At 33.5% G+C, this 19,920-nt stretch overlaps 1 protein-coding gene across 11 annotated transcripts in view; it reads right to left on the bottom strand.

Annotated features, from left to right (window-relative positions):
• The window catches only part of LOC111697334 (sodium/potassium/calcium exchanger Nckx30C), a 55,198-nt gene that overhangs the window by 12,402 nt on the left and 22,876 nt on the right, over positions 1-19,920 (bottom strand). For 8 of the 11 annotated variants that reach the window (XM_023467291.1, XM_023467290.1, XM_023467296.1 and 5 more), the window contains 5 exons: positions 16,333-16,382; positions 15,267-15,365; positions 15,090-15,194; positions 5,511-5,682; positions 1,187-1,302 (listed from right to left, as the gene is read on the bottom strand). In XM_023467291.1, the coding sequence (XP_023323059.1) occupies positions 1,187-1,302; positions 5,511-5,682; positions 15,090-15,194; positions 15,267-15,365; positions 16,333-16,382 (542 nt within the window). Of the gene's footprint in view, positions 1-1,186; positions 1,303-5,329; positions 5,472-5,510; positions 5,683-15,089; positions 15,195-15,266; positions 15,366-16,332; positions 16,383-19,920 lie in introns of all 11 variants that reach the window. The other 3 variants (XM_023467294.1, XM_023467301.1, XM_023467300.1) reach the window with 3 other exon arrangements.

The following is a 19,920-nucleotide window of genomic DNA, read 5'->3' as shown; positions in this document are numbered from 1 at the left end:
ATCATTTATGGCACTTCTCCATTTAAAGCTATTTCAAGTTTTGTTGATGATTCCTTTAACATTAGATGGCATTTCCAAGAATTGATATTTAAGAGCTGTATTTAGTTATACTGGGGTTTAATCCTAAGATTTAAAGAGAATATCAAAGTAATCTGTAAAAGTGGGTCTCAGGTCCAGGATTTTGAAAAATTTAAAGATTTAAATAAACATTAATCCTGCAGGAGAGTGAGTAAATATATTCTCAAACAGATTCAACAATACAATCTTCTAAATACTTCAATAAAATCAAAATCAAAATATTTAAAAACGCAACCATTTTGTGACAAATTATTTATTGAAAAATGATATTTTCAATGATTTTAGTTTTACTGAATTTTTAAAATTGACAAAAAAATTTATTGCAACCTTGTAAACATGACTTAAAACTTTTAAACATGGACCAAATTTATGATTTTGAGCTACGTTGCTGAACTAACTTCTGCCATAAGCCGGTTCAAATTTAATCACTGATTAAAAGTCAAAGATTAAGGAAGAATTTGAATCGGTGATTCAAATTTGAACCGGGGGGTAGGCAGTTCAAATTAATTAAATTCGGTCCATAACTTATTACTAACAACCCACTTGATGCAGATTAGCTGTTCCAGGTTTAGAGGTATAAACTTTTGTATTTCAAATGTACATGATGTTAAAAATCGGTTCCTCTTTCCCTAAGTGGGCCATAAAGGAAATAATTTCCTAATGTTAATTTGGTGGATTTCTCATATAAACTCGGATTTAAACTTAAATTTAGTTGTTTAGTAGTTTACACTGTGGCTATTGACACAAGAAAAATGTATAAACTGTGGAAAAACTTACCAAGAAAAAAAGTCACTTTGACCAATCTAGCTACATGTTAGGTTTACGTCTTCATGTTTTTTTTGCGTGTTTGGGGCAGAGTTTTTCTTTGTTTTTTGAAAGACAAAATAAAATCTCTAACTGTCCCCCTATTCCCATGTTTTTCAATGTTTTTTTTACCAAAAAGTCCGATTAAAGCAAAGTTAAGTGTTCATACACCTGTCATGTTAATCAACATCAGTTTAAGGTTTTTCACTTTTCCAACGGTTAAAAAAAACAAATGAAATCGTAAACTCCCACATGTATTCCATCTAGTCGAAGTAAGTGTCCCCTTTAATAAATATTGTCTAACCTCTGGGGGTATCCCGATGGTATCTCCTGCAACGGTGGCCCACCAAACCATGAGATACGAGAACGCGGCAATCCACAAAATACTCCCAACGAAGGTGACAACAAAGAAGTTTCGGGCTGAAAATAATAATATAAGTTAATACTAATACTTTTACATCATTATATATCCAAGGTGCAATAGATGTAGGGTGAGTGTGGGGTGGGGTGTGTGTGTAGGGTGTGTGTGGGGTAGGGTGGGGGGGGGGTAAAAGATTTCCGTACATTTTTGATTTATTAGGACTACTGAGAAACTGGTTTAGGGTAAATGAACCTTCCTTTTGTCCAGAAAATTTCATTCATTTGTTTTGTTTGGCTAAAACTAGTTCTAAAATGTTAGAGTAAAATATGTTTACAGACCAAATCCCCCCCTCACCTTACATCTATTGCACCTTGACTGTATCGAGGTGCAGACACTGTATTTAGTTAGTTTATGGATGCAGTAATTCTAGTTAAACCGTGCTCTAATATCACTTCAGTTAATTCTGGTTCTTAAAGGGACTGTATGCGTAATTTCAAGTGGCTCTCCATTTGTTTAGAGCGGAATGTCTGCAATACAACGGTGCCCATAATAGCTTAGTCTGTTTGAGCTAAATCAGATATACGTTAGTATCTCTTTAAAAATTGATCATTTTTAAGTTTGATTTTATCGGAATTGTCTTGCAGATTTATGCTGCAGATATAATAGAGAAAATTGTGGGCTTTTCAGCGACAATATTTTCTACGTTATTAATCAGTTAAAAAAGAGTAACCATCTTAATGAGTCAGTAAATTTACACGCTTATTGGAAATAAGTAGAAGGAATATTTTGAGAAAAAAAAATGCATTACAAATTAAGTAATTTTAAATCTCTTAGAGTTATAGCTTCTTTGGGCTTCTAAAACATCTGAGCTGTTTATAATATTCCAAAGTTGTGGGTTTTTAGTAATTGTTTTAATTACGTTCTTCTGCTAGATTTTTACTTGTACAAAAAATATGTGGCCGTAATATCACATTTGGTTAAATTTTTTATTATAGTTTCAAAATTCTTGGAACCTCTTAAACCTCCAAAAAAACATAAAACAAGATAAAATAAAACTTAATGCTACGTCAGGGAACATCGAGAAAAGCCAGAACTGTTTATTCACCAAGTTTTAGAATAAAAGATAAAATTCCAACATCGTTAAAATAAAAAAATTGTTTGTAATAAGACACTTTTCTCCATGAAATATCTAAATATATTATTAAAATTTTTAATTTGAAACAAAACAGTCATATTTTCGAAATTCTTGCAGTGAGTTCTATTTATCGAACAAATGTTAGGAGCAATTTTTTTTCTAACAGTGCATTTGATCTTTTTATATAAACAATCTCGGACGTAAAAAATGTAGAAAATATTTGTAAATATCAGATATTTAACTTAACAGTAGTAAAATATGATAAATATTACAATATTGTCATTTTAAACCTAAACACGTTGAATTCAGTCCTAAACGAGGATTCTGTTTCTTGGAAATTAGTTGGGAAAAAGTAAAATTTTACTCTTTTTTTCAAATTTTTGAAATATTTAAAAAAAACTAATAAAAACAAATTACATGAAAAATACTTTTTGTGAGTTATTAATTTCCTTAATAAAAAGAATTGAAAAAATAACTGGTTAAATTAATTAAGATTTTATCATTTAATTTAAAAGGTTTGTTGTGGTGGGTTGCATTAAAATACCAAAAAAATAAATGGTTTTAAAAATATCTAATATTTATGATCACAGAAACATATCTCAAGTTTTAAACCCAGTTGAAATATCCTAAAATATTTTATCTATATAATAAAGCTCTTCGCTGATATATGTTTGTTTGTTTCTATGTTAGCTATAGCTGGTCAAATGGCTGGAACAAATTGGCTAAACATTTTAGAGGGAACCTTTGGGTATCCCAGGAGTAACATAGGCTAAACAAAATAGATTTTTTCTCTCCAAAATTCCATTTTTTTTTTCAAAATTCGAAATTTTTCTTTTCAAAATTCAAAATTTTTCTTTCCGAAATTTGATTTTAAAAATAAGTTACAGGCGGGCAACGCCGTGCACTTTAGACTACAAGCTATTTACTGTTTAAAATCATCATAATTTTAACTAATTATTTTGCTTTAATTATGCTTAAAAGTACGTTTTTGTGGGATTTGTTACAGTTTTTTGGTGCGAGCTCTTTCCTAAGCAATTTATGGTGCACCTCTTTTAACATACAAACCATATGTTTCACCCTAGTCCCAATAATCCTATCGTGTGGTGCACCCTAGTACCATTTGTAATTATATTTGAACCCTTATCCAATGTAAATCCGGTGCGGCGGTGAACCCTTGTCTCGTTTAAATCCTGCGATGCACCTTTGACCCGTTTAAATCCTTCGGTACTCCCTTGTCCCATTTAAATTCTGTGGTGCACTCTTGTCCCGTTTATATACTGTGATGCACCCTTGTCCGTTTATATACTGTAATGTACCCTTGTCCGTTCATATACTGTTATGTACCCTTGTCCCGTTTATATACTGTGATGTACCCTTGTCCGTTTATATACTGTGATGTACCCTTGTCCGTTTATATACTGTGATGTACCCTTGTCCCGTTTATATACTGTGATGTACCCTTGTCCCGTTTATATACTGTGATGCACCCTTGTCCGTTTATATACTGTGATGTACCCTTGTCCGTTTATATACTGTGATGCACCCTTGTCCGTTTATATATTGTGATGTACCCTTGTCCCGTTTATATACTGTGATGTACCCTTCTCCCGTTTATATACTGTGATGTACCCTTGTCCGTTTATCTACTGTGATGTACCCTTGTCCCGTTTATAAACTGTCATGTACCCTTGTCCGTTTATATACTGTGATGTACCCTTGTCCCGTTTATATACTGTGATGTGCCCTTGTTCGTTTACATAGTGTGATGTACCCTTGTGCCGTTTATATACTGTGATGTACTCTTGTCCGTTTATATACTGTGATGTACCCTTGTCTCGTTTATATACTGTGATGTACCCTTGTCCCGTTTATATACTGTGATGTACCCTTGTCCCGTTTAAATCCTACGGTATGCCATTGTACTGTTATATACTGCGGTGCGCCCCCTTCCTGTTTAAATACTGTGGCGACCCTTGTCCCGTTTTAATCCTACGGTGGACCCTTGTCATGTTTAAATCTTCGGTGTACTCTTGAACTGTTTAAATCCAGCGGAAAACTTGTGTCCTGTTTAAATCCCGCGGTGCAACCTTGTCCCGTTGGAATCCTGTAGTGCACACTTGTCCAGTGGTGCACTCTCGTCTCAGTAATCTTGTGATGCATCCTACTACCAAACAAAACCTGTGGTGCACCCTTCTACCAACCAAGAGCTGTGGTGCACCCTAAGAGTCCTATAAGCATGCAAGCACGTGGTTGAGGTTCAGTCTCAATTTCAAGTGCAGTAATTTTACAACATGTTTACTTGGTGCAGTACACAACATGTGTAGTTAGTGCAGTACACAACATGTTTACTTGGTGCAGTACACAACATGTGTACTTAGTGCAGTACGCAACATGTTTACAGTGTGCAGAACACAACATGTTTACAGTGTGCAGAACACAACATGTTTACGGTGTGCAGAACACAACATGTTTACAGTGTGCAGTACACAACATGTTTACAATTTGCATTACACAACATGTTTACAGTGTGCAGTACACAACATGTGAACTTAGTTCAGTACATGACATGTTTACAGTGTGCAGAACACAACATGTTTACAGTGTGCAGTACACAACATGTTTACAATTTGCAGTACACAACATGTTTACAGTGTGCAGTACACAACATGTTTACAATTTGCAGTACACAACATGTTTACAGTGTGCAGTACACAACATGTTTACAGTGTGCAGTACACAACATATTTACATTGTTCAGTACACAACATGTTTACAGTTTACAGTGTGCAGTACACAACATGTTTACAGTGTTCAGTACACAACATGTTTACAGTGTTCAGTACACAACATGTTTACAATTTGCAGTACACAACATGTTTACAGTGTGCAGAACGCAACATGTTTACAGTGTGCAGTACACAACATGTTTACTGTGTACATATTTCCCTGACCTGACTCCTTCCTAGTATCTGGTAAGGTTAACCAAAGTGGAATGATTATTGGTAAAAACAGGACGTATGTAATTCTTTCTCTCCATGTATCCGGCCAGGATAGATCTAGAGGTTGATTCTCCTCCTCCTCCTCTACTCCTCCCTGTAATTAAAGGTCTATGAGAGAAGTTTGAATACTTACAAGATCTTTTCCTTGTATCCGGGAGGCTCAGCCACAGGGGGAACACGATCGGGAGCAGGATAAAGTACGTGATCGTCTTGGACAGGGATTCCACGGGAACCCTGAGATCTAGAGGTTCAGGTTCCACATCATCAAGGTCGGGGTTCTCTAGATTCAACATGGTTCCAGGTTCCTGAAACAATAGTGCAAAATCATGCAACAGGGTGCCCAGACAAAGATAGAAAATATACTAAAACATAAATCAAAGGAGTCTAGATGGTATGTACAGGGTTACCCAATAAAGAATGAGACTTTAGAGACTATTGTAAGAAATTTGTTTAGTCCGTTTTCTTGCATTCAGGGTTCCTTGTAGGGCCAAAACTGGTATATTTCTGTTCTTGATCATTTAGTAAACCATCACAACACTCAATTAAATGCAAAAACCAAAACAAAAATCAAATTAAAAATCGTTATATTTTTAGAGTTTGTCTTTACAGTCTCATCCATCGTCGGTAACACAGTATATTGTACAGGGTTACCCACAAAGGATGAGACTTCAGAGACAACTGTACAGAACTTTTTTCTCAGAAATGGTTACCTGAAACTAAAAACAGCCTTAGTTAAAGTTGGACTTAGGTCGTCATTAATGTCTCATTCTTTGTTGGTAACACTGTATAATTTACATATTGTACATTTTGTACAACATACATTCAATACAGCTTAGTGCACTCAGTTTAGTAAATGAAAACTTTGAATCCAGAAAAATTTTTGTTAGAAATGTTTTTTTTTATGACATTTCTTGAAGGATAATTATTATTTAAAAAATCTAATGCTCTACTTCACATCTTAGTCTATAACTAATCTATATTCTTATTTCAATGATTGATGGTATGTTAATAAACGTTGATCAGCGAGGAGCAAATATCTATTGCGAGGAGTCATAACAGCAACCGTAGTTTTTCGAACAGCCAAGATAAAAAATTAAAATTTGTTAATTTTTGGAAGAATCTGAAAAATCGGCACTTTTTGGTGTTATCTTTTTTTATTTTATTTTTTAGAACAATTATACAATGCTCACTGGTAAAAAAATTAATTTAGAGTCAATAATATACTAAAAGTATTTTTCAATTGTTACATTATATTACTGAATTAAAAAACCTGTCGATTTAGTGAATATCTTTCAAATGACGTGAATACCATGTTCAATCTCAAATCAAATTGGCTTCGAAAAATTAAAAATCCTTTTAAAAATGGCAAATAAAAAGTTGCCTAACGCAAAGCTTTTGATCCGTCTAAAAGCAGTTATTATTTTCATCAAGCCCTGATCATAACAAACTATTTTCCAAAATTCTGATATTTAGGGTTTGAATGGAAATTTGAGAATCCATTAATAATTTACCGGCGGAAAAATGTTGATTCAAATTTGGTTTACGCCGCAGGGAAATTAAAATATTCCCTCCTGGCTCTCTCCTCAATACCGGAGTATATAGAGAACCAGAAAAAACATCCTCGTTAAAAAAATTAAAATATTTAGAAAGTTCCAATATTTTATTTTATTCTAAATTTTTAATTTAATTTTATTATATTTATCCATCGATCTGAGAGTTAATAAATAGATTAAAAAGTTGAAGCATGCTTCGTAAATATTTTGAAAAGATTTAAATATTTCAAGTTTTATATTTTCTGTACTTAATATTTCACTTGATAAAGGTTGAAATTTCAAAATAGATTTTTGAATAATCTCAGACAGTTCTTTTACAAGAAAAGACGTTCTACCTGATTAACCCATTTACCAGCTTTCATAAGTTACCAAAAGTACGTTAAATAACGTATATTTTACGTTTTCTACGGTGGTAGGCGATTATATCAAAATAAAGAAGACGGGTTTCGGTTTCAATTTTAATTTACATCAAGCTATTAAACAGCATGAATAAACTAAAATATGGAAAAGAAGAGAAGCTGTCAATTAAGAAAGCTTCTCTTTGATTATTTTTAAACCTGTAATTCTTAAAAGCTTTTTGACAATAAAAACAGATTTAAAAAGTCGTCTTCATTATATTGATATAATCGTCTACCACCACTTAAGACCAACATCAAAACAAAAAGTTTTCCATCGAAAGGTATGGACAGGTTGCCCTGGTTTTGACATGACGAGGGGGGGGGGGTAACAATGCTTTTTCTGTTGAAAAAGTCAATTTGATATATGACAATTTTGGAGTGGATTCTCCAAAAACATGATTTTAGATTCCACTTTTCTGACCGGAGGGTTCTGAAATCACGATTTCTATTCGAAATCTTTAATTCTCGTTATCAGACGCAGTGTTTTTTTTTACTGGGTTTCCGATACCGGGGTTCTGATATCATGGTTTCTGATATTGGGTTTCCAGTGGATACCGGGGTTCTGATATCACGGTTTCTGATATCATGGTTTCTGATACCGGGGTTCTGTTGGTATGTTGTTGGTATATTGTTGATGTGTTGTTGATATGTTGTTGTTCTGTTGTTGTTCTGTTGTTGTTCTGTTGTTGTTCTGTTGTTGTTCTGTTGTTGTTCTGTTGTTGTTATGTTATTGACATGTTGTTGATATGTTGGTTTATGTTGCTGTTATGTTGTTGTTATGCTGTTGATATGTTGTGGTTTGATTTGTATTGTATACCCTGTCTTATGCTCCGGAGTGTGGAGTACCTCTAGTTTTATATAAGTTGAACCAACCAATTAGGATAACCTTGTTAACTTGGCTGGAGAGAGATCTATCCTGGACTTAAACCTCTCTTCTCCTCTTCCTCATCCTCTCAACAACATTAATACATCCTCTCCCTCCTCCTCTTCATCCTCATCCACACCCTCATCCACACCCTCATCCTCACCTTCATCCTCACCCTCATTCTCCTGACAAGAACGACAAAACATCATACAATTGTCTAACGTTGTAAACTTTTCCATTGATGTCCGAAAGAGAATTTCTTCAACCAATGTGAACAATTTAAATCTAATTTTAAAAAGAATTTCTCTGTCTTCTCTGTCTGTTCTTGGAAATATCAACCTATCAACCTCCCCCCCCCTCCCCTTCTCCATTTCTTGACCACAACATCTGATGCTTTAACCCCAATCCTCCCGTAAAGAATAAATTGAGGCTCTTACTTAAATGCCCGCAGTAATAATATTAGGATTGTAGACTAGGAAATATGAAGGATGGATGGATAGTTCCATTCTTAGTTCTCCTAAAAGGAGGGTTCCATTCATAGTTCTCCTACGAGGAGGGTTCCATTCTTAGTTCTCCTACAAGGAGGGTTCCATTCTTAATTCTCCTACAAGTAGAGTTCCATTCTTAGTTCTCCTACAAGGAGAGTTCCATTCTTAGTTCTCCTACAAGGAGATTTCCATTCTTAATTCTTCTACAAGCAGAGTTCCATTCATTGTTCTCCTACAAGGAAGGTTTCATTCTTAGTTCTTCTACAAGGAGAGTTTCATTCTTAATTCTCCTACAAGTAGAGTTTCATTCTTAGTTCTCCTACGAGGAGTGTTTCATTCTTGGTTCTCTTACAAGGAGAGTTCCATTCTTAGTTCTTCTACAAGGAGAGTTCCATTCTTAGTTCTCCTACTAGGAGAGTTTCATTCATATTTCTCCTAAAAGGAGGGTTCCATTCTTGGTTCTCCTAAAAGGAGGGTTCCATTCATAGTTCTCCTACAAGGAGGGTTTTATTCTTAGTTCTCCTATAAGGAGGGTTCTACTCTTAGTTCTCCTACAATGAGGGTTCCATTCTTAGTTCTCCTACAAGTAGGGTTCCATTCTTAGATCTCCTGCAAGGAGGGTTCCATTCTTGGGTTCTCCTACAAGGAGGGTTCCATCTTTATTTCTTCTACAAGGAGGGTTAAGTTCTTAGTTCTCCTACAAGGTAAGGATGGTTCCATTCTTAGTTCTCCAACAAGGAGGGGTTCATTCTTGTTTCTCTTACAAGGGAAGGATGGTTCCATTCTTAGTTTTTCTGAAAGGGAAGGAGGTTTTCATTCTTGGTTCTCCTACAAGGGAGGGATTGTTCCATTCTTAGTTCTCTTATAAGGGGTGAATGGTTCCATTCTTTGTTCTCCTACAAGGAGGGTTCCATTCTTGGTTCTCTTACAAGGGATGGTTGGTTCCATTCTTAGTTCTGTTACAAGGGGGGTTCAATTATAAGTTCTCCTTCAAGAAAGGTTCCATTCTTAGTTCTCCTACAAGGAGTGTATTATTCCAGTCTTAGTTCTCCTACAAGGGATGGATGGTTCCAGTCCTAGTTCTCCTACAAGGGAAGGAGGGTTCCATTTTTATTTCTCCTAAAAGGAGGGTTCCATTCTTGGTTCTCCTACAAGGAAAGGATGGCTCAGTTCTTAGTTCTCCAATAAGGAGGGTTCCATTCTTGGTTCTCTTACAAGGGATGTATGGTTCCATTCTTAGTTCTCTTACAAGGGAAGGAGGGTTTCAATCTAAGTTCTCCTAAAAGGAATGTATGGTTCCATTCTTAGAGCTCAAGGGATGGATGGTTCCAGTTTTAGTTCTTCTACAAGGGAATGAGGGTTCAATTCTTAGTTCTCTTACAAGGGTAGGATGGCTCCAATATAGGTTCTTCTACTAAGGAAGGATGAATTGTTTCCCCAAAGGAATTCAGTCTTTGCCACAAACTCAAATTTTCTAATCTATATTTTGGCAACCTTGATATTTCAAACTTAGATTTTTTTATCTAACAGAATTCAAAGTTTGAAATATCTAAGGTCTACGACATTGTGTTGCGAATGCATAAGAATTAGAAAATCAGAGTTTGTGGCAACGACTCATTTCCTTTAGCCAAAAATAGATATTATGTTGTATTGTCGTACACAAAAGGAAGAATCTACTAATGTATGTATATGTTCTAATTATCTATATCTATATATATAATAGAATGAATATTCTTTTCAGAAAACTCTATTCAAACGAAAGCTCTTAAAGCGTTTGTTAAGAAGAGAATGGGGTTCTGGCTGGGAGAAAAATACCGTACTGTTTTCAGCGATATTAACTTAAAACTACACGGTGGGAACTATAAAACTACACAGTGGGAACTATAAAACTACACGATGGTAACTATAAAACTACACGGTGGGAACAATAAAACTACATGGTGGGAACTATAAAACTACATGGTGGGAACTAAAAAACTACACGGTGGGAACTATAAAACTACACGATGGGAACTATAAAACTACACGGTGAAAACTATAAAACTACACGGTGGGAACTATAAAACTACACGGTAGGAACTATAAAACTACACGATGGGAACTATAAAACTGTGGAAATTAAAGACGCAATATTATGTGTACTTGATGTTGTTTTAAAGCAAAAAGTTAGCTCGAAAGTAAAATTATTTCAAGGACTATAAGCGAAATTTCAAGTGAACCTCCATGCAAAGAGATGGCAATGTCCGATTCGCATCGGTACCCTTAATAGCTTTGTCTGATCTTGTATTAATTAGATATCAATGTTTTTAATTTTAAAAAACTGATTTTTTCAATTGTGGTTTCTCTATAAAAGTGACTTGTTCATTTCTACGGCATTTGATCGTGCATTACCCTCTTTGCAAAGAGAGTCACTTGAAATTACACTCACAGTCCCTTTAGTAAAGAGGGGTTTGTGTTCACCGTACAATTGCCGTGTTCATTAGATAATATCAAATCATAAAATCGTTTCATGAGTCGTCTTCCTATTTCATAGTTTCATGAGTCGTCTTCCTATTTCGTAGTTTCATAAGTCGTCTGTACTTAAAGTAAACGATCAAAATTTTAATTTTTGTTTTTGCAAAAGAATAAAGTATCCAGATGAAATTTTGTTTAAGTTTATAAGATAAAAAATGCTATGCAATTCACAAACATGGCTTTTTGATTAAAATACATTAAAATACCATGAAAGGCAAATAAGGGGGGGGGGGTGAATATGAGACGAATAGTTTAACTACGGGTTTTGGTTAAAAAGATTAGTTTATTAATATTATAATTTAAGTTGAAGTCAAGAAATGCCTCAACTTTATCAGAAGATATGAAAGCTAACACTTTTTAGATAGAAAAACGAAGATATCTTTCTGATTGTCACTCAGATCGAGAAAAGGGTACTGTACTGGATGAGAAATGCCACCCTTTTCTTAAAGAGGCACTTGACAAAACATGTACAACCCTTTTAAAGGGACTGTAAAGGAAAAATGAAAGGGGGTATGGGCTGAAAGCTATTCACTTTTAAAGGGACTGCAAAGGAAAAATATAAGGGTGTATGGGCTAAAAGCTAATCACTTTAGCTCTTGATCGCAACCCATGAAAGATATATCTGATGTTCCTGTCTCGAGAAATTGATATAAAACTGTGTGAAATTTATACGAAAATTCATATATATACAATTTTGTATAGAAATAGTAGGTTTAAACGGGTCATATTTAGCAAATACGCAACCAACCTGTAAACAAAGATATCCTAGAGAAACCTGATTGTAACTTAGGTTTTCTCCAATTATTATTTATAATTTTGATTTTGATTTTAAATTGATATAATTGATAATATTATGTGAAAGTACATATGACGTCATCAGAACTTCCACCAATGGTTGTGCAGTATACTTGTCATGTGATACATACATAGACACGTGGCCAGTATACTGCATTCTCAGTGGTGGGAGTTCTGCTGCATATATATGAATTTTCGTACAAATTTGACACAGTTTTATATCAATTTCTTGAGACAGGAACATCAGATATAACTTTCCTCGGTCCCGTTCAAGAGCTAAAGTGAATAGCTTTCAGCCTGTACCCTCTTTCATTTTTCCTTTACAGTCCCTTTAAGTTTTAAAATATGTGTTTAAAATATGAGGACTCCATGATTGAGTTGGTTTAGAATAAGACTTGATTTGCCATGTTCTCAATTCTATGGGAAATTTAAGAAGTGTCGAGTGCTAATATAAGGCTGGGAACCATTTTAAGATCCATTTATAAAAATTCAAGGCTTTTTTACTTTACAGGATGGTAACAATTGAATCGGAATGTTTATTAAACAATAAGATATGATTTTTCATAAGCTTTTTTGTTACAATTTATGCAAATTTACAAAAGATAATAACCAAAACGATATTTTCAAATAATCAGTCATCTCATTTTCTTGTGGAAACTTTTAACTGTCAAAAACCTTGAACGTGAAAAGGAAGATTAGTAGTAATTTCAAGTGACCTTCCAATCAAAGAAAGAATTGCCCAAATTCACAATGGTGCCCTTTAAAACTATATATGATAAAAATTGTCATTTTTCTTGTTTAAAAAGTGTTTACAATTTTCCCTATTGTTTTTCAAGCAGAAATATGCAAGTTATATTATGAGAAACCCCAATCGACAATAATCAATTTTTAAAAATAAGATGATAAAAATCTCGTTTATACTTGATCAGACGGGGCACTGTCGTAAATCGGACATGCCAGTCACGAAATGAGGAGTAAAAACGAACTTCAAACGATGGCCATCCTTAGTGCTAAAAGCTTTTCATCGGGGATTCTCACAGACTGAGAGAGTTATATATTTGCCTTGAGAGGGNGTACTAGAGAACCAAGGATAATACTCTAGAAAAACCAGCATATTTTGTTTGAAAATAGCTTATTGCAAGAACCTCTTAAGATGAGTATATAAATAAACTTAACCAGTAAAAAAACTATTATAAATTTTGCGTGTCTTTCTGTTTGTTTGTGTCTTCTAAACGTCTTGTGGTGACCCAAATTACCCCAGGTAATGTTTATCCACCGAAAAGTACGATTTTAAACGTCGACTCAGGATTTACAGATCTTTAAAAAGTTTTATATGTCTCAAATGAATCCTAAAGAATTTGTCCACAACACTGTAAACTCAGCTTAACTACCATAGCCGGTCTGTCCCTTTAAAATAGTCAAAATTGGGGAATTCTTGCGAAGAACATAAGTTAAGTATTTAATTATATGTCATTATTTTATTTCAAAAAAGTTGCTGTAGCTTAAAAATTCCTATGATACATGGCGATTTTCGGGATATTCAAAGATTTCTTATTAGAAATTTCAACCTTGCAAAATTTCCATTCTAAAAATATTTTCTTTCTTCAAAGACTTACGTATTTGCCCGAAAAACATAAATCATATTAAAAACGATTCGGATAATAATCATCTTTTTTTTAATCTATGTTTCCTTTTTATTTTAGCAACCCAGAGGCCAAATTTAATGAATTTGAACTGCTTTCCACCGGTTCAAAAGTGAATCGCCGATTCAAATCTTTCCTTAGCCTTTGAATCGGTGGTACAAATTTAAATTGGCAACCAGGTAGTTCAGCGACGTGGCTCAATTTCATTAAATTCGGTCCCTTACGTCAATAGATATTTTAAAACATATACTCTATCAGATCACATGATAAGTGCCAAGAGCTATTTTCCACCTAATTGTCTGTTAATATAATCATCAAAATGTAATTGTAAACTCGTTCTGTACATAGATACATGTATTTTAGCAATAAACTTTATCTATCTATCTATCTAAGTCATACTTTAAAATATCATATGCTTACACCATCAGGTAACAATGATATAAGGATTAGAAGATTTGTGGTTTGAGGCGAGTAATCTGTTCATTTCCTTAAAAGTGAATGTTTTTTTTAAAACTTTAATTCCTTCGAAAAAATCCTGAAGATATATTATTCCTAAGCCTTCAGCAGAATTTTCGAATTAAAAATTCGTCTTATTTGACTCACTGAAAGAAGACAGCATGCGAAATAAGAATTTTGGAATGAATTTCAATTTAAATAATAATCTTGAAGTTAAATTACTAGTTTGGGTGCTCCTCGGAATATAGTGCATAGGCATAGATTACTTAGTGGGTACACAACACAGGTTTAGAGCAAAATCATAGATAAATAAGTCCTGTTTGGTCGCGTTCTAATTCTAGTATTCTACAAAGTACAGTGTGATGACGACCTTCTAACCGTTCGTGATTCACACGAAGTTTTTTCGTGAACGCAGTAAAGATAGTCACGTAACTATACTTTAAACAGTTAACATCGAAAAATCTTGTTATGAGATTTCCAAAATGTGGTCTGGCGTATTCATTCCTTCGGTCACGCATTGGGCCTTTTTCCATACGCGTTCTGCCAATTAACAATGATCAGAAATCATTGACGATTTCTATTTTTATTTTTATTTTGTTTTTAAACTTAATATGCACAATAAGTTACGCCATTAATACCGTATATCTCAAGTTTTAACAAAAATATTGAGATTAGAACACTTTAGGGTTTGATTATAAAATTGCCTCAATATCATTAAATGCACAAGATAAAGACGATAGTAAAGTCGTTTATCATTCCCACGGTTAAATTGCGTTGATTTTCTTTAATACAAAAAATATCAGCGTATGCGAAACACAAAAGGACTTTTTATCTATATTTTTGGTTTAAATAATCACAAATTTCAAGCCTTTTATCACAAGCAGGTTTACAGCAGTACTCTTTAGTTTTATAGGAATTCTTCATTGATCAGAAAACTTTTCTAAAAGTAAAAAATGAAGATATCCTGTAAACGTACAGGTTTAGAAGATGGTAAACGTACGTTAATTTGGACGGGATAGGTTGGGGCGGATACCCCAGTGGTTCCATTCTGTAATCCAGTTTGGGACAACTGCTCTGAATTTGTGTACGCATCAACAAGTCCAACCTAACCAAATAATAGGTTCGCAAACAATAGTTGGATAAACTACTAGCGTTGAAATCTTTTTGAAAAATTTACCTCTGACCCAGTTGCCCGGCCGCTATCCCCACCCTCCCCCTGGTGACCGTCAGCGGTACCGTTCACACCATCCTGGGGTTTAGTAGCATCCAAGAGAACCTGAATAAAAGATATTTGGTTTAAACCTTAGAATATACAATATACATTATACATATGTAAATCCTGGAACTAGAACACTAAAAAAAGATCAGAAAAGAACTGGAAATGATATGCCTAGTTAGCTGAATTAAAAAAGATTTGAAAGGAATTACAATTGCCCAGAAAGACCTAAAAATATCTAGAATACTCTGAAATGCCTCAGGAAGACCAAAACAGATCTAAAAAAGAACTAGAATACCCGAGAAAGACCTAAAAGAATCTGAAAGGAACTAGAAAGTCCTAAAAAGATTTAAAAGAAACAAGAATGACCTAGAAATACATAAAAAGATTTGTAAGGAGCTAGAATTCCTGAGAAAGACCTGCAGAAAGAATCTGAAAGGAATACAAAGTTCCGTTAGATTAAACCAATACAAAGTAGAACTCCAATAATCATTTATTCTAGATTTAACAGCGCCATTTATCTACAGTTATATGTGTAGGAAGTCTATACCGTCTTCAGTCTACTGTCTACTGTCTACTGTCTACTGTCTACTGTCTACTGTCTACTGTCTACTGTCTACTGTCTACTTAGCTGTCGTCAGAGTTGGGTCTAAGATTGGGTCTTAAAGCTGCGTTTAAGGAATTAAGACTCGAGCCGAAGCTTTTAAATCGCGGGCTCTGTACATTGTTCTCAGGCCCACTTTACATAATGAGTTAATTTGATTTTTGAGCTACTAGTAAAATAATCTGCCCTATAACAGCATCAAGATTGATTAAATGTCGTCTTCCTCTTTCACAGTATAACAGGCCTCTCTGTGTCGAGGGATAAAAATAATTTTAATAGATTTCATCTAATCTGACGTCAATTAATGTACTGAGAGAGAGAGAGCGGATTCAATATCCTATCACGAAATTCAGAAAATAAATTTAGTTCATCGATAAAGATTTAAAACCTTTTGATCAAATAATTGAATTATTTCTTATTTACCTTGAGACTTGCAATTGCATGGAGCTGAGTCGCTTTCTCGTCAACTTTCCCTAAAATATTGAAAATTTAAAAAATCCGCAAAAATAGTTGAAATACGCCAATTTGGAGTAATAGATTATTTACGTCAAATATTAAGCATGAATTTACGATCAAGATAGAAATAAAGGTATAAAATGTCAGTGGAAAATTTTTACATTGAAAGTAAGGACAAAGTAAAAATTCTTCACCTTCATTCTATGATTTTATTTCTTCTTTTTTTATTAAATGTTTCTTTTCTCAGGAGTTTTTCCTGTGATTCATTAGCAAGGGTGGTGGAGCGAAGTAATTGAAGATTGAAGGAAAGGAAATAAGGACAGCATAGATTAAGAGGGGCAGGAATAGGATGAACAGGGGGGGTTTTTAATAAACAGGACGAGGTATGAAATGAACAGGTTTATAAAACAGAAGGATGATCAGGAGTCTTAAACGAACAGGAAAGGGGGGGGGGGAAGGCAAAGTGAATAAATACTAAAGTGGACCAAACTCATAGTTGGATGACGACATTTTATGTCCCAAGTATTTAGAAATATGTATGTATATATATAAATTGGTCTGTATACGGAGTGTACAGTACAACAGAAACTGGACTCCCTTTGTTTACAAACACAGACTTAGAATTTGTATTTAACTTAAATATAAGTTAACGTAAATTAAGATTTCAGAAGTGAATTTTAGCCATTTTGCTGCACAGTAAATGATTTCAGACAACACAATAATGCCTGCAAGCATAATCTGTAAAACAAGGAATGCACAATTTGTGATACCGAAAAATGAAGATCTACGAAATATATCTCTTGGTCTCCACTTTTGTATTTTGACAGATTTAAGAGTGGTTGAGAACTATACATAGTTTTAAAGATATTAAGGGCTTACATTTCTTTTTCTTTTTGGGAGGGGGGAGGCCGACCCCCCCCCCACTGATCCAGGAGGGGGATGAGCCACCATAGCCCCCCTGAATACGCCTCTGGATGATAACATAGATCTGTTTTAAGAAATTTACAAACATATTTCAAAATGGAGGGAGATTTGAAACAAAACTAATCAGTTTTAAGGATAAATTCTTTTAGAATTAGAAGTGCCAGGGAAAATCAATGAATTGATTAAGCGACTAAATATTATTTACATATAAACTACATAGAAACGTACAAAAATTTTTGATTTTAAATCGTGAAAATTTCGAAGTTCTATCTGAAGACGACATTTACATGGGTCTTTAGTCTATTTTTTCTAGTCTTTACTTTCCAAACGAAATCTTTTCATGAAATTATTTCCAAACCAAATAAAACCTTATGGCCCAACCTGTCGTCGTTTCCTTAGTCTGTTCCACTTTAGTATTTATTCACTTTGGGGGGAAGGTTGGATGAACAGGATATAAAACTATAAAAGTATATAGCAGGCTAAGACTATAAAGGACAGGGGGTAGATTGAAACAAAGATGTAAAATTTTACTCAAAATGATGAAATGTGTAAAATTGAATTCGCTTTAAATAAAAAATGTTTTTGAAATTCAGAAAATATAATCATCGTAAAGCTGGGAATGGTAGTAAAGAAGAGACCAATGAATAAAAAGGAAAGAAAAAATGATTAAGGGAAGATGGAAGCCGGGATACAAAACAGAATTGATATGGGGAAAAGGAAAGGAAAACTTAAAGGAGAAGAGAAAAATAGGGGATATGTATAGAAAAAAATATGATATTTGGGGGAAAAACAGATATGGGAGAAGAAGGAAGAACGGGGATAGAAAAGACAAGGAGAAGATGCAAAAGAGAAGGAGAAGATGCAAAAGAGAAGGAGAAGATGGAAAAGAGAAGGAGAAGATGCAAAAGAGAAGGAGAAGATTCAAAAGAGAAGGAGATGATGGGAAAGAGAAGGAGAAGTAAAAGAGAGGGAGAAGATGCAAAAAAAGAAGGAGAAGAAGGAAAAGATAATGAGAAGAAGGAAAAGAGAAGGAGAAGAAGGAAAAGAGAGGAAGAAGAAGGAAAAGAGAATGAGAAGAAGGAAAAGAGAATGAGAAGAAGGAAAAGAGAGGAAGAAGAAGAAAAAGAGAAGAAGAAGATGGAAAAGAGAAGGAGAAGAAGGAAAAGAGAAGGATAAGAAGGAAAAGAAAATGAGAAGATGGAAAAGAGAAGGATAAGAAGGAAAAGAGAAGGAGAAGAAGGAAAAGAGAAGAAGAAGAAGAAGGAAAAGAGAAGGAGAAGATGGAAAAGAGAAGGAGAAGAAGAAAAAGAGAAGGAGAAAAAGGAAAAGAGAATGAAAAGAAGGAAAAAAGTAGGAGAAGAAGGAAAAGAGAAAGGAGAAGAAGGAAAAGAGAAGGAGAAAATAGAAAAGAGAAAAAGAAAATAAGAAGAAAAAGAAGTAAAGTAAGATAAAGAAAATAGGAAGCAAATATAAGAATCTTAAAGATATGGATGAGGAACAGAAATAGAAATCGACGAAGAAAAGAAAAAAAAAGAAAATTTTTTTTTTACTGAAAGCAATATACAAAGTTTAAAAAAGAAACCTTGGATAAGAAAATTGATAGAAAGGTTGTTGGTTTAAGAGGAAAAAGATATCGATAAAGCAAATAAAATAAGAAAAAATTAATGACTTTAGACGTGGAAAACTTATTTGAGAATTTAAGACTTATTTTATTTCTTATTTATCTAAGTCTATTTAACATAAATTTAACGTACTTTCATGCTGGATTAAATATAAATTAGATTATTTAATTTATTCTATCCAACCAATCAGAAACATTTCTAAAACTAATTTGAATCCTAAGTTAAGCTTAAATTAGAAATCTAACTGTATACCGCAGAAAACGCTGAAAACTCTTTAAAGTTTTCAACATTTTGAATTTCAACTCATGACAAAATATTTAAAGAATTTGAATTTTGTACAAAATGACGATTTTTCAGTGTTTTTCAAAACAAAACTTAACTAAAATTTTTTGTTTATGACCTGAAAAATATTTTTTAGAAGAAATTTAATTGAAAAATATCAGATGATGAATAAAATTTTGTTCTGTTTAATCACTTTTGATAAACTTTCCATCGAAATACTCTTTTTAAAAGCAAATCATACAATTCTGTTCTTATAAAAAATAAATGGTTTCATTGTTCTATTCTCATTGAATTAATCATCCATGAAGGTAAATTATAGAAAATAAAAAAGAAGGAAATAAATAAATCAAAATTTTTCTAAAATGATAATAAAGTAAATTAAATTAATGAATTCGTCTAGCTCTATAATGAATAAGAATGTGAAATTTAAGTAAAGGAGTTGAGTTTTTGCCACAAATCCCAATTTTATAATACTTATATCTCAACAACCAGATGATGCATACCTTTCATATTTCAAACTTACATTGTTTGATCCACCAGAATTCCTAGTTTGAAATATCTACAGTCTGCTACATTTGGTTTTAAATAAATAAAATAAATAAAAATCCGAGTTTGTGGCAAAGACTCAATTCCTTTCTCATTAGATTGAAATCTTACATTTTTTAAATATCAAAACTCCTATTATTGAAGAACTATTGAGAAAATCCTATTTTATCATATTTTCGCT

The sequence above is a fragment of the Eurytemora carolleeae genome, unplaced genomic scaffold (genome assembly GCF_000591075.1).
Source record: "Eurytemora carolleeae unplaced genomic scaffold, Eaff_2.0 scaffold10, whole genome shotgun sequence".
NCBI lineage: Eukaryota > Metazoa > Arthropoda > Copepoda > Calanoida > Temoridae > Eurytemora > Eurytemora carolleeae.
This window is presented reverse-complemented; position numbering and strand designations above follow the sequence as displayed.